Source organism: Mobula hypostoma, chromosome 5 (assembly GCF_963921235.1).
Source record: "Mobula hypostoma chromosome 5, sMobHyp1.1, whole genome shotgun sequence".
NCBI lineage: Eukaryota > Metazoa > Chordata > Chondrichthyes > Myliobatiformes > Myliobatidae > Mobula > Mobula hypostoma.
The window spans coordinates 196,480,943-196,499,797 of NC_086101.1; the positions used below are offsets into that span (position 1 = coordinate 196,480,943).

General features: G+C 47.1%; 1 protein-coding gene across 1 annotated transcript in view; it reads right to left on the bottom strand.

Moving 5' to 3' along the window:
- Nucleotides 1-18,855, bottom strand: part of spef2 (sperm flagellar 2) — a 224,545-nt gene that overhangs the window by 173,217 nt on the left and 32,473 nt on the right. Inside the window, exons 3-7 of the mRNA XM_063049753.1 lie at nt 16,666-16,918; nt 7,940-8,110; nt 7,369-7,509; nt 5,688-5,767; nt 1,765-1,957 (exon numbers count right to left, since the gene is read on the bottom strand). Coding sequence (XP_062905823.1) covers nt 1,765-1,957; nt 5,688-5,767; nt 7,369-7,509; nt 7,940-8,110; nt 16,666-16,918 — 838 coding nt within the window. The remainder of the gene's footprint in view (nt 1-1,764; nt 1,958-5,687; nt 5,768-7,368; nt 7,510-7,939; nt 8,111-16,665; nt 16,919-18,855) is intronic.

The window sequence follows — 18,855 nt, forward strand, 5'->3', positions numbered from 1 at the left end:
TCACTGCCTCGCGGTGCTCAGCTTCCCCAGCTCACCCTGTCCCACCCGCTCACTGCCTCGCAGTATTCAGCTTCCCCAGCTCACCCTCTCCCACCCGCTCACTGCCTCGCAGTGCTCAGCTTCCCCAGCTCACCCTGTCCCACCCGCTCACTGCCTCGCAGTGGTCAGCTTCCCCAGCTCACCCTGTCCCACCCGCTCACTGCCTCGCAGTGCTCAGCTTCCCCAGCTCACCCTCTCCCACCCGCTCACTGCCTCGCAGTGCTCAGCTTCCCCAGCTCACCCTGTCCCACCCGCTCACTGCCTCGCAGTGGTCAGCTTCCCCAGCTCACCGTCCCAGCCGCTCACTGCCTCGCCGTGCTCAGCTTCCCCAGCTCACCCTCTCCCACCCGCTCACTGCCTCGCAGTGCTCAGCTTCCCCAGCTCACCCTGTCCCACCCGCTCACTGCCTCGCAGTGCTCAGCTTCCCCAGCTCACCCTGTCCCACCCGCTCACTGCCTCGCAGTGCTCAGCTTCCCCAGCTCACCCTGTCCCACCCGCTCACTGCCTCGCGGTGCTCAGCTTCCCCAGCTCACCCTGTCCCACCCGCTCACTGCCTCGCAGTGCTCAGCTTCCCCAGCTCACCCTGTCCCACCCGCTCACTGCCTCGCAGTGCTCAGCTTCCCCAGCTCACCCTGTCCCACCCGCTCACTGCCTCGCGGTGCTCAGCTTCCCCAGCTCACCCTGTCCCACCCGCTCACTGCCTCGCGGTGGTCAGCTTCCCCAGCTCACCCTGTCCCACCCGCTCACTGCCTCGCGGTGCTCAGCTTACTCAGCTCACCCTGTCCCACCCGCTCACTGCCTCGCGGTGCTCAGCTTCCCCAGCTCACCCTGTCCCACCCGCTCACTGTCTCGCAGTGCTCAGCTTCCCCAGCTCACCCTGTCCCACCCGCTCACTGCCTCGCGGTGGTCAGCTTCCCCAGCTCACCCTCTCCCACCCGCTCACTGCCTCGCAGTGCTCAACTTCCCCAGCTCACCCTGTCCCACCCGCTCACTGCCTCGCGGTGCTCAGCTTCCCCAGCTCACCCTGTCCCACCCGCTCACTGCCTCGCGGTGGTCAGCTTCCCCAGCTCACCCTCTCCCACCCGCTCACTGCCTCGCAGTGCTCAGCTTACTCAGCTCACCCTGTCCCACCCGCTCACTGCCTCGCAGAGGTCAGCTTCCCCAGCTCACCCTGTCCCACCCGCTCACTGCCTCGCAGAGGTCAGCTTACTCAGCTCACCCTGTCCCACCCGCTCACTGTCTCGCAGTGCTCAGCTTCCCCAGCTCACCCTGTCCCACCCGCTCACTGCCTCGCAGTGGTCAGCTTCCCCAGCTCACCCTGTCCCACCCGCTCACTGCCTCGCAGAGGTCAGCTCCCCCAGCTCACCCTGTCCCACCCGCTCACTGCCTCGCAGTGGTCAGCTCCCCCAGCTCACCCTGTCCCACCCGCTCACTGCCTCGCGGTGGTCAGCTTCCCCAGCTCACCCTGTCCCACCCGCTCACTGCCTCGCAGTGCTCAGCTTCCCCAGCTCACCCTGTCCTACAACCCACTCACTATCCCACTCCCATTGATTCTTCCACTCCCCCATCCAGCCTACCCAATCCCAACTACTCCATACCCTCACTCATTCCTTTCCACCACCTCCTCCTCCTTTCCTCACCCCCACATTGGCCAGTTGCCCTTCCCTTTGCCCCTGTTCTGCCCCATAGTCTAGTGCCAGGCTTGCCTCTGGTCACTCCTCCCACCTCCTGGGCCTCATGTGCCTCCAACAGCTCCAACATGACTCTGCGCCGCCTCTTCTCGCGTTCCCTCCGAGCCCGTCTGTCCTCCTTGAGTCGAGTGCGGACGTTCTCGATGAAGCTTTGTCCCTCTTCCACTCTGGTGCAGGGGCTACTGAGCAGGTGTCGGGGGCCAGCTCTGCCCGGCAGGTTCAGGCTGCTGAACATCAATTTGGATCTGTTACTCAACGTGCCGCACCTCTTGCAATGGCCTAGCATCCCTCACCCCCACAGCCCACACCACCCAGCTGCTCAGGTGTTTGTCCATGTCCGTAATATTTCACATCTGCCAGTACTGTCACTTCTGGGGCTTGCAACCTCTCCCATTCCCCTCCACCAGCTACAGCAACCTCTACCCACTGGCAATTATTTTGTCTGATTCTCCACCTTCCCGCCACTGGAAACCATTTCCTTTTTGTTTTGTTCAAGACTTTTAAGTATATAAAGGGTAAAAGAGAGTCAAGGGTAGATATAGGACCAATACAAAATGATGCTGGAGATACTGTAATGAGAGATGCAGAGATGCAGAGGAACTGAATGCGTATTTTGCGTCAGTCTTCACAGTAGAAGACATCTGCAGTATACCAGACATTCAAGAGTGTCAGGGAAGTGAAGTACATGCAATGAAAATTACGACTGAGAAGGTGATCAGGAAGCTTAATGGTCTGAGGGTGGATAAATCTCCTGGACCTGATGGAATGAACCCTCGGGTTCTGAAGGCAGTAACTGGAGAAATTGTGGAGGCATTAACAACAATCTTTCATGAATTGATAGATTCTGGCATTGTATCGGATGACTGGAAAATTGCAAGTGTTACTCTGCTATTTAAGAAGGGTGGGAGGCAACAAAGGGAAACTACAGGCCTGTTTGCTTGAAATCAGTGGTTGGGAAGTTGTTGGAATCGATTGTTAGGGATAAGATTATGAAGTACCTGGAGAAAAAAATGACAAGATATACCAAAGCCAGCATGGTTTTCTGAAAGGAAAATCCTCCCTGACTAACCTACTGCGATTCTTTGAGGAAATTATAAACAGGCTAGACAAAAGGGATGCAGTAGACGTGGTGTATGGATTTTCAGAAGGCCTTTGACAAGGTGCCGCACATGAAGCTGCTTAGCAAGATAAGAGCCCATGGAATTACAGGGAAGCCCATGGGTGGAGCATTGGCTGGTAGGCAGAAAACAGAGAGTGGGAATAAAGGGATCCTGTTCTGGCTGGTTGCCAGTTACTAGTAGAGTTCCACAGGGGTCGGTGTTGGGACCGCTGCTTTTTATGATGTACGTCAATGATTTGGACTACGGTATTAATGGATTTGTGGTTAAATTTGCCGATGATACAAAGATAGGTGGAGAAGCAGGTAGTGTTGAGGAAACAGACAGCCTGCAGAGAGACTTAGGTAGTTTAGGGAAATGGGCAAAGAAGTGGCAAATGAAATACAGTGTTGGAAAGTGTACGGTCATACACTTTGGTGGAAGAAATAAACGGGCAGACTATTATTTAGATGGGGAGAGAATTCAAAATGCAGAGATGCAAGGAGACTTGGGAATCCTTGTGCAGGATACCCTAAAGTTTAATCTCTAGGTTGAGTTGGTGGTGCAGAAGATGAATGCAATGTTGGCATTCATTTCTAGAGGTACATGTATAGAATATAAGAGCAGGGATGTTATGTTGAAGCTCCATAAGGCACTCGTGAAACCACACGGAGTATTGTGTGCAATTTTGGGCTCCTTATTTTAGAAGGGATATACTGACATTGGAGCAGGTTCAGAGAAGATTCACGAGAATGATTCCAGGAATGAAAGGGTTACCATATGAGGAACGTCTGGCAGCTCTTGGGCTGTATTCCCTGGTGTTCAGGAGAATGAGGGGGGATCTCATAGAAACATTCCAGATGTTAAAAGGCTTGAAAAGATTAGATATGCAAAGTTATTTCCCATAGTAGGGGATTCTAGAACAAGAGGGCATGACTTCAGGATTGAAAGATGTCCACTTAGAACAGAGCCGTGGAGAAATTACTTTAGTCAGAGGGTGGTAAATCTGTGGAATTTGTTGCCACGAGCTGTGGAGGCTAAGTCTTTGGGTACATTTAAGGCAGAGATAGATAGGTTCTTGATTAGCCGGGGCATCAAAGGGTATGGGGAGAAAGCAGGAGAGTGGGGATGACTAGAAGAATTGGATCAGCCTGTGACTGAATGGCAGAGCAGACTCGATGGGCCGAATGGCCTACTTCTGCTCCTATATCTTATGGTCTTATGGAACTGCAAACATCCCTGTCTTGAGTCACCTTTAAGATTCATTGCTGCTAACACACCGAGCTACTCCAGTCCCACACTGAGATCATTCGCAGGGATTCCAAGTGAATCTGTCTGTCAGAGAGGCTCAGTGTCGGTATTTGTCCAACAGACTGTCCCAGACACCCAGTTTCTTTGTCTAACACTCTGATTATCTGCAACAGTGAACCAGGATATGCCATCTTCTCATTGCTACCATCAAGGAGGTGGTACAGGAGCCTGAAGACTCAGTGTTTCTGAAACAGTTCTTCCTCTCCATCATCAGATTTCTGAGCAGACAATGGACCCATGTACACTAGCTCACTACTTTTTTTTGCTATCTTTTTACACTAATTATTTAACTTTTGTATCCATTTCTTATTGTAATTTATAGCTTTTTAAAATTATGTATTGCAATGTTCTGCTGCCATAAAGCAACAAATCTCACAACATCTGCCAGTGATACTGAACCTGATTCTGAAGCATGTAGGTTTGTCAGATGCCATTGTGCCTGGATCTGGATCAGGGACCGCCTGGGTGGACTGTCCCTTGGTCGCTCTGTGGGCAGTGTGTGTGAACCTTCACTGGACCGTGCCAAGCTGATACTGCCCTAAGCGTGAGGGCCCCCTGGCAGGACTGTCTCTGGCTCTCTCCACAGGCAGTGTCTGTCACCATTTCAGGACGGACAGCAGTGAATCTGTTATTGCTACTGTTTAACAGCATCAGGGAACCAGGTTCAATCCTGACCTCCTGCGGACTCGTGGAGTTTGCACATCGTCCTTGCGACTTCAGCTCTAGCACCTTGCCACATCCCAAATGGGCAAGTTAATTAACTGCATAATCCTGGTGCACATGGAAGTAAACTTGGGAATGAGATTGATGGGATCTGAGATCCAATGTACCCTCAGTGGGTCAAATGGCTTTCATGTGTAATGACTGGCTGCACAAAAGCCCTTGAACGGAAAATTCGAGAAAAAGTACGGCACAACCATCATGGGTAAAGCCCTCCCCACCAGTAAGCACATCAACACAAAGCTTTGTCACTGGAAAGCAGCATCCATCATCAGGATCCCCACCAAACGGGACATGCTCTCTTCTCGCTGCTGCCACCAGGAAGATACAGAAGCTTCATGACTCACCGCCAGCTTCAGGAACAGCGACTACCCCTCAACCATCAGGCTCCTGAACCAGAGGGGATAACTTCACTCAACTTCACTTGCCCCATTACTGAACTGTTCCCATAAGCTTTGAACACATTTTCAAGGACTCTTCATCTCATGTTCTCGATATTTATTGCCTATATACATTATTTATTATTATTTCTTGGTTTTTGTATTTGCACACTTTGATGTCTTTTGCACACTGGTTGAATGCTGTCTTTCTATTATGGTTATTATTCTTTTTGGACTTATTGAGTATGCCCACAAGAAAATGAATTTCAGGTTTGTATATGGTACTTTGATAATAAATTTACTTTGGAATTTGAAGAAAACAAGTATGTTTGTTTCTGTGTGTCCATTACACTGTGTCCTTGTCTGGAATGATTGCTGGGACAGCGTCTCCCACCACTTGTTGGGTGAGCTGCTGAGTTTGTGTTGCTTCTTTCAGTTCTGGTACTTACCTCCCACTCTCCTCTTCACCTCCAGCAGGTGTCAGGTTCTTCAGTATCTTCTCAAATTTTGTAATCTCGTTGTTGAACATCTGAAATCATACAGCACAGTCAGTGCACAGGTACCAAGCTCAGTCCCTCATTCCTCCACTAACTGGAGTTAGACCTACACCTCAACATCTGACCCGAAATAACACCCTCCCTCCATTACAGACCCCATACTCACTGGCCAACTTGGACAATCCTGCAGCCACCCCCCCCCCCCCAGCCCACCCCCCTTCACAGGTCCTACCTATCCACCCTGACTACCTCCCCTTCACATTCAATGGCAAGTCCTCGGCATCAGGTTCCTGGTGTCATCACTGAGAGAAACTCAGTTAGACCAGGCACACAAATACTGTGGATACAACAGTAGGTCAGAGGCTGGCGATCCAAAGTGAGTGATTAATCTCCTGATGACCCAAGGTTTTTCCACCATTTACAAAGCACGAGCCAGGAGAGAGATGGAATTTTTGACACATTTTGGGATGGAAACTAAATCCCAGCCTTGCACCAATAGTCAGAACCTGAGGCTACAGGCTCCTAAACATCAACAACTTCAAAGGCAACACAAACTTTTGGCTTTTACTTAATTAACAATAGATCCTAAACCAAAACCTCTGCCCCATAGTTCTGATGCACCTCCTGGTCCCCAAGTGCTCCATATACAGTATTATTACCCATCCTACTTTCCCCTGTCATGTGTACTCCCTTCCAGTCTCTTTCCCTTAGCTCTCTATTCGTGTTCCCCACCTCTATCACATTAGCCCTTTATTCATGTTCCCTACCCATATCACCCTAGCCCTCTATTCATGTTCCTTACCTCTATCACCCTAGCCCTCTACTCGTGTTCCCTAACCCTATCACCCTAGCTCTCTATTCGTGTTCCCTACCTCTATCACCCTAGCTCTCTATTCATGTTCCTTACCTCTATCACCCTAGCCCTCTATTCGTGTTCCTTACCTCTATCACCCTAGCCCTCTACTCGTGTTCCCTAACCCTATCACCCTAGCTCTCTATTCGTGTTCCCTACCTCTATCACCCTAGCTCTCTATTCATGTTCCTTACCTCTATCACCCTAGCCCTCTATTCGTGTTCCTTACCTCTATCACCCTAGCCCTCTACTCGTGTTCCCTAACCCTATCACCCTAGCTCTCTATTCGTGTTCCCTACCTCTATCACCCTAGCCCTCTACTCATGTTCCCTACCCCTATCACCCTAGCCCTCTACTCGTGTTCCCTACCCCTATCACCCTAGTCCTCTATACGTGTTCCCTACCCCTATCACCGTAGCTCTCTGACCTTACCCTCTATTTGTGTTCCCTACCCATCACCGTAGCTCTGTATTCATGTTCCCTACCCCCATCACCCTAGCTCTCTATACATGTTCACTTCCCCTATCACCCTAACCCTCTGACCTTCAACTATTATCCTGCATCTCCCCAGTCTATTCTCAGCCTTAAAACCTCACCACTATTCTCAGCCTTAAAACAGCTCCACCATCTGCAAACAGCAGTTTTCAACGGCCTCTGCTCATGTAAATATAGTAATAAAATAGAAATGCTACAGACACTTAGCAAGTCAGGCAGCATCTGTGGGGATTATTGTTTCAGGTCAATGACCTCGCATCAGTTTTTATTGCAACAATACCCCACCTCAGCTTCTTTCTTTCTCAGCTCTTGCTTGCGTTTCAAGCTGGTGTTCTCCATTTCACGTGGCATCTTTTTGGAGACAGGGATGATTGATCCCTGCACTTTTTCCATCAACTCTTTGTTCTGCTTCTTTGCTTTATGTAGCTGAAACAAGCAGAGTAAGAGAAGGCTCATCAGGGGAGTGAACAGGAACAATGCAGCTTGCATGAGAGCACAAGTGCTTCAGTGCTTTAATATCTGCTAATCTCTCACACCCCATTTGTTGATCTTTATCCCACTCCCAGATGCTTCCCTCTTGTACACCATTCAATCCATGCTCTGCTCCCATCTCATGCCACTCCCAGTCCCTTCCCAAACCCAGCGTCCTGCTCTCCCCCAGCCTTGTACCATGTTAATGCATGCTCTAATCCAGCCTCGTGCTTTTCTCAACCTTTGATCTACCCCAGTCTCAATGCCAACTCTTTCCCAGTCCATTCCATTTCTCAATTCCCTGCTATTTTTTCTCCATTCTCTCTATTTCCCAGTACTGGCTCTTTCCGGGTCAGGCAAATTGCAATTTCCTGTGGATATCCACCATTTCCAAGTGTTGGGTCTGCTGCTCTTCCTGGATGCTCTGTTGCTTCTGCAGCTCCTGTTCATCCTTAAGGGCTGCCTCCTCCTCAACCTCCTTGCCTTTAGCAATGTAGCGGTCAGAAACTCTTCGCAGGGCCATATCAACCTCACGAGGAATCATTGACTTCATACGCTGGAAGACAAGGAAAATTCAGTCAGCAATGGTGCACCAGAGCAGCTCATCATTCAATATTGTTTCTGGATTTGCGAGCAGTGCCCATCACCTAGGTGTCCTTGGGATGGTGAGACGCCTCCCTAAATGCTACAAACTGTGAAGACACCACCACCCCAACAACCAAGACAACGTTAGTCATGACTGAATCTGGACAAATCCAATTGCCATGGTAGCCTTGAGTATAATTTCACCAAATGGAATCAGAAAGGTTTCTTAGAGCAATGTAGTGAGGACCCAATCTGGAAACAGACTGTTTTAGATCTGACACGGTGTGGGAGCCATAGAGCACAGAAACTCTCTCTCTCTGGCTATCCATCCTATAGGACGATGGTTCTTTTCAGTCAGTTAGTGGGGTTGACCCCACTCCTCAGAAAGGAACAGCCTGTGCGTGAATGGATTTTAGGTGAGTAGGGGGTCCAGACCCACTCTCTCGACATCCCCTCCCAGATCCAGCGGCATGGTAGGGTCCAAGACAGCTGGGAGAAGTTCCATTGCAGTGAATGGCCAGACCAAGTTTTGATGTAAGGGATGCCCTTTCTACGCTTCATGGCACGTGTTTGCTAGATGGCCGTTGACCCTATGAGAGGGTTCATCCACCCTTTGACAGGTCTTATTTTTCGTCTTGCAGGGTGTCTAGCCACCCTCTTCAGCAGGCAAGCCTGGTAGGGGAGCTGGTTTAGTCGCCGACCACCCGACCATGCGACAGGTAGTATTGGGTTTCATGGTACCAGTAGCACTCAGACGAGTGACCTGACGAAAGTCTATGCAGGGGCACAACAAACTCATGAAGAATCATTGACTTCAGACACTTTATGGTCAAGATGGTGCCAGCGAACAATGATTCCTTGGGCAACAGCTTGTAGAGAGCAAATCTATTCAGTTATTTTACATTTTCTACACTTTCTGCTTGTTCTTTTTGTCTCGTTTGTGTTATGGAAACTGTTGGAGCCTGTGATGTACTGATTGGAACTCGATCAAGGGTGCTGTGTCAGGAGAGCTTCCTCGTGGAGATTAGAGGCGAGGGGCTGAAAAGGTCCGAGAACACAAGCTGGCTTGTGGAAAAGACCAGAGACGAGGCATGAGGTCACGAACAACTCCATCTTGAGGCGACAAGGAAGATTGAAGTGTCGAGGTGAATGTGGAGAGGGTCGGCAATGGTTCCCAACAGAGATGGTCAGCAGCCGATCAGCATGCTCAGCCCAGGTCAGCGGTTACTCCTTACGAAGGACTGAGCTCCTGTGGCTGCTCTCCTCGTACACAGATGAAAAGATGTTTCCAATATTCTGAGATTTATGTGATTATTGAACTGTACTTTATATTGTTTTTTTTCTGTGAGTGAGGAGGTCGGGATTGTTATGCATAGGGACTCAATGATTGTTATTGTGGCTATTTTTTGTTGCGGGGGAGGGGTATTTTGGGGTCTGCAAGTTTTGTTTCTTTTCTTTTTCATGTCAGGGGGAAGGTGATGACTTTTCTTTCATCAACATCCACAGTACTTCTGTATTTAATGGCTATCTGGAGTAGAAGGTATCAGAGTTATATTGTACATGCATACTTTGTCAATAAATGTACCTTTGAACCTTTGAATCTTGAAGACAGAATTAACTCATAGCCTTATGGTAAAGAATCCCTTGAGAAAAAATGAGATCATATCATGGTAGAATTTAAAATTCAGCCAGAGGGTAGACACTTGGGCCCAAAACTAGTATCATAAATTTTTAAAAAGGCAATTCCAATGGTACAGGGATGGGAGGAAATAGTTCATAAACTCAGCTAAAGATGTAAGCATTTTTATGAAGACAGGCTCCATGAGAAAGATGGACCAAGAAGGTAAGAATGATATGTGGTGGCATCCGTTAGTCTCGCAAGACCATGGATCTGCACCTGGAAAGTCTGGAGTGTCCTTTCAAGGGCGCAGGCCTGGGCAAGGTTGTATGGAAGACCAACAGTTGCCCAAGCAACAAGTCTCCCCTCTCCACAACACTGAAGTTGTCCAAGGGAAAGGCAATGGCCGATACGGCTTGGCACCAGTGTCGTCACAGGAGTTGCCAAAGCGAGGTTGAAGGCAACGTCAGACTGCCTGAGGGACTCCAGCTCCGGATTTGTCCTCAGGGTTTACTCCCGAAGCCTTTCCCATGAGTGGGTATGGCCGCAAGGAAGCGGAGGTTTGAAATCAGTTTTTTCCCTCTCTTAGATGGACTGCCTTCCCAGGCTGACGAGCTCCATCTACCCGAAGCACTGGTTTTAAGGCGCCAGGACCCGCCTTTGTCCCTTCTCCTGTCAGTAGAAACAGTTCCGCCGGGCTTAGAGGCTAAGCCACACGAGAAGGCCAGGAGGTGGACTCGGTTGTCAGAGGCTATTTGAGGCGAGTGCCGTGAGGAGCACTTTTAGGTAGGAGGATAGTATATTGAAAGGAAAAGCAACCATGTTGTAAAGATCGGTGATAAATATTAGTAATTATTTCAGAAACCAGAGAAAACATAGAAACATAGAAAATCTACAGCACAAGACAGGCCTTTTGGCCCACAAAGTTGTGCCGAACATGTCCCTACCTTAGAAGTTACTAGAGTTATCCAAAGCCCTCAATTTTTCTAAGCTCCATGTACCTACCCAAAAGTCTCTTAAAAGACCCTATCGTACCCGCCTCCACCACTGTTGCCAGCAGCCCATTCCACGCACTCACCACTCTCTGAGTAAAAAACTTACCCCTGACATCTCCTCTGTACCTACTCCCCAGCACTTTAAACCCGTGCCCTCTTTGGGCAGCCATTTCAGCCCTGGGAAAAAGCCTCTGACTATCCACACGATCAATGCCTCTCATCATCTTATACACCTCTATCAGGTCACCTCTCATCCTCAGTCGCTCAAAGGAGAAAAGGCCATGTTCACTCAACCTGTCTTCATAAGGCATGCTCCCCAATCCAGGCAACAGCATTGTAAATCTCCTCTGCACTCTTTCTATGGTTTCCACATCCTGCCTGTAGTGAGGCAACCAGAACTGAGCACAGTACTCCAAGTGGGGTCTAACCAGGGTCCTATATAGCTGCAACATTACCCGTCGGCTCCTAAATTCAATTCCATGATTGATGGCCAATACACTGTATGCCTTCTTAACCACAGACTCGGACCCCAAGATCACTCTGATCCTCCACACTGCCAAGAGTCTTACCATTAATACTATATTCTGCCATCATATTTGATCTACCTAAATGAACCACCACACACTTATCTGGGTTGAACACCATCTGCCAGTTTTCAGCCCAGTTTTGCATTCCATCAATGTCCCGCTGTAACCTCTGACGGCCCTCCACCCTATTCACAACACCTCCCACCTTTGTGTCATCAGCAAACTTACTAACCTATCCTTCCACTACCTCATCCAGGCCATTTATAAAAATCACAAACAGTAGGGGTCCCAGAACAGATCCCTGAGGCATACCACTGGTCACCAACCTCCATGCAGAATACGACCCGTCTACAATCACTCTGTCTTCTGTAGGCAAACCAGTTCTGGATCCACAAAGCAATGTCCCCTTGGATCCCATGCCTCCTTACTTTCTCAATAAGCCTTGCATGGGGTACCTTATCAAATGCCTTGATGAAATCCATATTCACTACATCTACTGCTCTTCCTTCATCAATGTGTTTAGTCACATTCTCAAAAAGTTCAATCAGGCTCGTAAGGCACGACCTGCCCTTGACAAAGCCATGCTGATTATTCCTAATCATATTATACCTCTCCAAATGTTCATAAATCCTGCCTCTCAGGATCTTCTCCATCAACTTACCAACCACTGAAGTAAGACTCACTGGTCTATAATTTCCTGGGCTATCTCAACTCCATTTCTTGAATAAGGGAACAACATCCGCAACCCTCCAATCCTCCGGAACCTCTCCTGTCCCCATTGATGATGCAAAGATCATTGCCAGAGGCTCAACAATCTCCCCTCTCGCTTCCCACAGTAGCCTGGAGTGCATCTCATCTGGTCCCGGCGACTTATCCAACTTGATGCTTTGCAAAAGCTCCAGCACATCATCTTTCTTAATATCTACATGCTCAAGCTTTTCAGTCTGCTGCAAGTCATCACTACAATCACCAAGATCCTTTTCTGTAGTGAATACTGAAGTAAAGTATTCATGAAGTACTGCTGCTATTTCCTCCGGTTCCATACACACTTTCCCACTGTCACACTTGATAGGTCCTATTCTTTCCTTAATCCTGCCCACCAAGGCCTTCTCATGGCCCCTTCTGGCTCTCCTAATTTCTTCTTAAGCTCCTTCCTATTAGCCTTATAATCTTCTAGATCTCTAACATTACCTAGCTCTCTGAACCTTTTGTAAGGTTTTCTTTTCTTCTTGACTGGATTTACTACAGCCTTTGTACACCACGGTTCCTGTACCCTACCATAACTTCCCTGTCTCATTGGAACGTACCTATGCAGAACTCCACACAAATATCCCCTGAACATTTGCCACATTTCTTCCGTACCTTTCCCTGAGAACATCTGTTCCCAATTTAAGCTTCCAAGTTCCTCCCTGATAGCCTCATAATTCTCCTTACTCCAATTAAACACTTTTCTAACTTGTCTGTTCCTATCTCTCTCCAATGCTATTGTAAAGGAGATAGAATTATGATCACTAACTCCAAAATGCTCTCCCACTGAGAGATCTGACGCCTGACCAGGTTCATTTCCCAATATCAGATCAAGTACTGTCTCTCCTCTTGTAGACTTGAATAAAAATTGTAAAGAGTGGGGAAAGTTGTTGCATTTGTCCAGGAAACACATTTTAAAGATGTTGAAGCACTGAAATTTAGAAGAGATTGGGTAGGCCGGGTATTCTATTCATCATTTAATAGCAAACAAAATGGGACAATGATCTTAGTTAACAGAAAACTTAGTTTTGTATTGCTTGGGGAATTTAAAGACAAAGAAGGCAGGATAATTTATATAAATGCACTTATTAATGGGGTGAAAGTAGTACTTTGTAACATATATGCACCTAATAAGGAAGACCCAGACTTTCTTAACAAGGTGAACCAAATTTTAGGTACCAAGAACGGCTGATTTTTATTTAGATTGGGTAATTATAGAACGGAGCCTGGCTGCACCATATTCACCCCTTAACATCCTCTCACAACATGTGGAAAAGCAGACTAATCTAAATCCTACACTATTTCACTCAAGGAGTGTGTGGATTACAATTCATAAAGCCTGTATTCTAGAATGTCACATTTAAACCAGTTATACTCCTCACTCTGGAATAACCCTGAGATACGTATTGAGAAAAGAATGGTGTCCTGGACAGAATGGAAGATTAAAGGTGTAAATACAGTAGGTGATCTCTGTGAATGGGATTTTTATGTCATATGTGGATTTGCAGAGGGAACATAACTTTGTAGATAAAGGGAATTTTTGGAAGTATTTACAAATAAGACATTGCATTAGTAGCATATTTAAGAACGGTGACCCACAAAGTAACTCTTTAACTGAATACTTTACATTACCACAGGAAGCTCATAAAGTGTCAGTGTTTTATAAAATGTTCAAGCATTCTGTGGGTGAATCATGTAACAATCTCAAAGCAGCATGGCAGAAGGATCTTGGAAGCAATATTGAAGATAATGAGTGGTTAAATATTTTATCAAACATGGGTAGACATAATACGGAAGCGAGAAGGGAATTTATTCAGTATAAGATAGTACACAGATATTATTGGACACCAGCTAGACTACAAAATGGGGATTGTTGATAATAATTTATGCTGAAAATGTAAAAATGAGGTGGGCACATATTTTCACATGATTTGGGAGTGTTCCATGGTTCTTCCATTTTGGTGTAGAGTTCTTGATCTGTTGGGGAGTTGGTCGGGTTCCACACTGCCCTTGTGCCCACGGCTTTGTCCCCTGGGTGATAGGACAATGACATCTAATGTAAACAATGACAAATTTACTATTTTACAGGTGGGTCTCATCACAGCTGCAAGAATTCTTCAAGTATTATTTGATTCGAGTACAGGAGCAGGGAGGTACTACTGCAGTTGTACAAGGCCTTGGTGAGACCACACCTGGAGTATTGTGTGCAGTTTTGGTCCCCTAATCTGAGGAAAGACATCCTTGCCATAGAGGGAGTACAAAGAAGGTTCACCAGATTGATTCCTGGGATGGCAGGACTTTCATATGATGAAACACTGGATCGACTAGGCTTATACTCGTTGGAATTTAGAAGATTGAGGGGGGATCTTATTGAAACATATAATATCCTAAAGGAATTGGACAGGCTAGATGCAGGAAGATTGTTCCCGATGTTGGGGAAGTCCAGAATGAGGGGTCACAGTTTGAGGATAAAGGGGAAGCTTTTTAGGACCGAGATTAGGAAAAACTTCTTCACACAGAGAGTGGTGAATCTGTGGAATTCTCTGCCACAGGAAACAGTTAAGACCAGTTCATTGGCTATATTTAAGAGGGAGTTAGATATGGCCCTTGTGGCTAAAGGGATCAGGGGGTATGCGGGGAAGGCTGGTACAGGGTTCTGAGTTGGATGATCAGCCGTGATCATACTGAATGGCGGGGCAGGCTCGAAGGGCCGAATGGCCTACTCCTGCACCTATTTTCTATGTTTCTATGTTTCTAATTATACTGCAAAACTGGAAAAAAACCCAGATGTCCCACTGTGAAGGAATGGACTGAGGAAATGATTAAGATTTCATCATATGAAAACATGTTGGGAAGAATTAACAGTGAGGGAAAAGTGCGAGACGCATGGGATCAATTTTGGTTGTATGTTAATTTAAATTTAAATTAGAACTTCCTTCTGTCTCTAAGTTTTAATTATTTTCCTGTCATGGGATGGCTGTGTAAAAAAAGAGTGGGGAAAGTTGAGTATAAAGTATACTGGAAATCATATCAAAGAAGACAGTGTAACTGCCAGATTTATATAAAGGAAGTATTGTAAAAGTGCAAAGAAAATTTACAAGGATGTTTCCGGGAAAGGTTGAACAGGTTAGAACTTTATTCCTGAGAATGTAGAAGAATGAGAGGAGATTTAATAGAGGTAATAGAATTCAACTTTAATAGAGGTACACAAAATTACGAGGGATATAGATAGGCTCTTTCCACTGAGATTGGGTGATACCATAACTGGAGGTTAAGGGTGAAAGGTGAAACATTTAAGGAGAATATCTTCATTCAGAGGGTGGTGAAAGTGTGGAATGAGCTGCCAGCGTAAGGGTTGAATTCAACATTGAAGAGAAATTTGGGAAAGTCCATGGGCCAGAGGGATCTGGAAGACAATACAGGTTGGGACCAGGCAGATTAATGGTTTGGCACAGAACAAATGGGCTCAGTGGCCTGGTTCTGTGCTGCAGGGTTCCATGACTCTATGAGTCTAAGTGAGCAGACAAAGGAAACAACAGACCCTCAATGGAGAGTAATGGTAAGTAAGAAATGACAATAGTTCTAAGTAATTATTGTAGATCAGTCGTGGAAGAAAACACAAAAATACTCCTAATAACAGCACAGCATCAAACAAGAAGCTGGAGGAACACAGAAGGTTAGGCAGTATCTGAGAGGGAAAGGAACAGTTGACATTTCAAGCCAATTGTCCTTTTCTGTCCTTTAAGTAGAGAGGAGTGATCATACTTGGAGGCAGAGGAGACGGGTGAATACTTTGAGTCAGTGTTTAGCAAGGAGAAGGATGTGGAAAATAGTTAGGGCATTTTGATATAAAGATAGAGGCAGTGAGTCTTCTAAAGAACTGTTAAGGCGGATAAGTCTCCAGGGTCTGATGGGATACACCCCAAGGTATTGAGACGAGAGATGAGATTGCTCAGACCTTCTCTCAGAATATTACGTTCTCTCTGCCCACAGACGAGGCCCCAGATGATTGGCAGGTAGGTGATGCTGTTCCTCGTTCAAGAAGGGAAATAAGTTTAATCCTACAAACTACATACTGACATGTCTTATGTCAATGCTATGGAAACTATAGGAGAGGATTCTTAGGGTTAAGATTCAAGTACTTGGAAAAACATGGTCTAATTAGGGACAATCTGGGCTAGTCATGTCTTTCTAATTTAATTGGGTTTTTTGATAAGGTGACGAGGATGATTGATGAAGGTAGAGTTGTGGATGTTGTCTACATGGACTTTAGTAAGGCATTTGACAAGGTCCCTCATGGGAGGCACATCCATCAGGTTAAGATGCATAGGATCAACCATGACTTGGTTATTTGAAATCAGAATTGGCTTGCCCATTGAAGACAGAGGGTAGTGGTTGATGGGTCTTGTTCGGGCTGCAGGTCCATGACTAGTGGTGTTCTGTGACTCAATTCCATCTCTTCAAATACAGCAAATCCTGGTCTGATGAAACTTCACTGCAGACCCTCCATGGAAAGTAAGCCTAGGACAACATTGAAGGCGGTATTGGCATATCTTCTCCCGTCCCTCTGAGTCCTCTCCGGCTCCCCTCAACACTCCTATGCCAAATTGCCTTTGGTTGCCACATTGCTCCCATTTACCTCTTTGTACATCTCAGCGCTGATGCTTGCAAGTTTGGCCGCTGCAGGTGGTCTCATGGTTTCCATCGTCATTTTTGAGAGCTGGGCCTTCTCTTTCCTGCGGAGTGCAATGTAGATCTGATACAGGAGGCGTGTGGCCGCTCCGTGCTGCTCCTCAATGAGTGCCTTCACCACATTGTCACTGAACATCACCCCCAACAGCTGCAGCGTGGGTAATAGACGCTGGAAGTTATTGAGCTGAGAAACTGCATTTCTGTGGAGAGAAGGAGAGATTACTGTGCAGAGGGCTAGTTGCCACTGGGTTACATCATGAACTGTCTATGATCACTTCAGGTAAGCCTGGCATTGTAGCTGTACTGGAAGAGCTTTCAGTAGAGCTGTACAATGATTGGCATTGCTACGTTAAAACCATTAGGGTCCAAAATACTGAGAAACCAGATCTCATTGAAATCGACCCCTCCAGTCAACAACTGGGAATCATTAGCTGCCTTCAACCTGCTCAAGGATGAATTCAAACCATAAACCACAAGGAGGGCAAGGAAACCACATCCCTAAGGAAACAAGTTCAAATTATCTTCAAGAACAATGACAACCCAATTCCCTGAAATGCCAGAAATCTATTACAAACATCTCAGTTAGGCCACTTGGCCCTGCAAATCTACTCCACTATTTCAGTAGAGCTGATCGAATTGTAACCTCAACTGCATAATCCCCACCACTCACAGCAAACCTACGACTCTTAATTATTAAGTGTTTATCAACCTAAATGTTCATCCCCTTAATTGATTGGGTGTCCACCTACCTAAACGTTCACCTCTTTTACCCATCGGGAGTCCATCTACATAAACACTCAATACCTTTCATTCTTGCTTCCAAATCGACAAATCTCCACATGGCACACCTTTACCTCTCACTGAACCTACATCGCTGATCCCTCTGACCCTCAGTGAACCCACGTCACACTCCCATCCCTCACTGAACCCACGTCAATCTCACCTGCCACTCAGTGAACATCATTCTCCCCCGACCCTCAGTGAAACTATGAAACTCTCCTGCGTCCCTCAGTGAACATACATCACTCTCCCCGTCCCTCAGTGAACCAGTCTCACTCTCCCCTGTTCCTGACTGAACCCATGTCACTCACCCCTCTGTACGTCATTGAACCCTCATCACTGTAACCCTGTCCCAAACTGAATACACAATGCTCAGCCTTCTATCCCTCAGTGAACGACATCACACTCCCTTCAGAGAACACACTTCAAACTCCCCTCTATCACTCAGTAAACCAATATCACTCTCCACTCTGCCCCCACTGAACCCACTTCACACCCCATTATGTCCCAATAAACCCACATCACTCTCCCCTATCCCTCACTGAACAACGTCACTCTTCCCTCTGACCCTCTTTGAACAACATTACTCTCCCCTGTCCCTCACAAAACATTACTCTCCCCTCTGTCCCTCACTGAATAATGTTACTCTCCCCTCTGTCCCTCACTGAATAACATTTCTCTCCCCTCTGTCCCTCACAAAACAAAGTTACTCGCCCTCTGTCCCACAGTGAATAATAGTCCCTCTCCCCTCTGTCCCACAGTGAATGTTACTCTCCCCTCTGTCCTCACAGAACAAAGTTACTCTCCCCTCTATCCTCACTGAACAATGTTACTCTCCCTCTGTCCCTCACGGAACAATGTCACTCTTTTCTGTCCCTCACTGAACAATGTTACTCTCCCTCTGTCCCTCACTGAACAACGTCACTCTCCCCTCTGTCCTCACTGAACGTTACTCTCCCTCTGTCCCTCACTGAACAATGTCACTCTCCCCTCTGTCCCTCACTGAACAATGTCACTCTCCCCTCTGTCCCTCATTGAACAATGTCACTCTCCCCTCTGTCTCTCACTGAACAACATTACTCTCCCTCTGTGCCTCACTGAACAATGTTGCTCTCCCCTCTGTCCCACTGTGAACAAGTCAATCTCCCCTCTGTCCTCACTGAACGTTACTCTCCCTCTGTCCCTCACTGAACAATGTCACTCTCCCCTCTGTCCCACTGTGAACAATAGTCACTCTCCCCTCTGTCCTCACTGAACAACGTTACTCTCCTCTGTCCCTCACTGAACAACGTTACTCTCCCCTCTGTCCCTCACTGAACGTTACTCTCCCTCTGTCCATCACTGAACGTTACTCTCC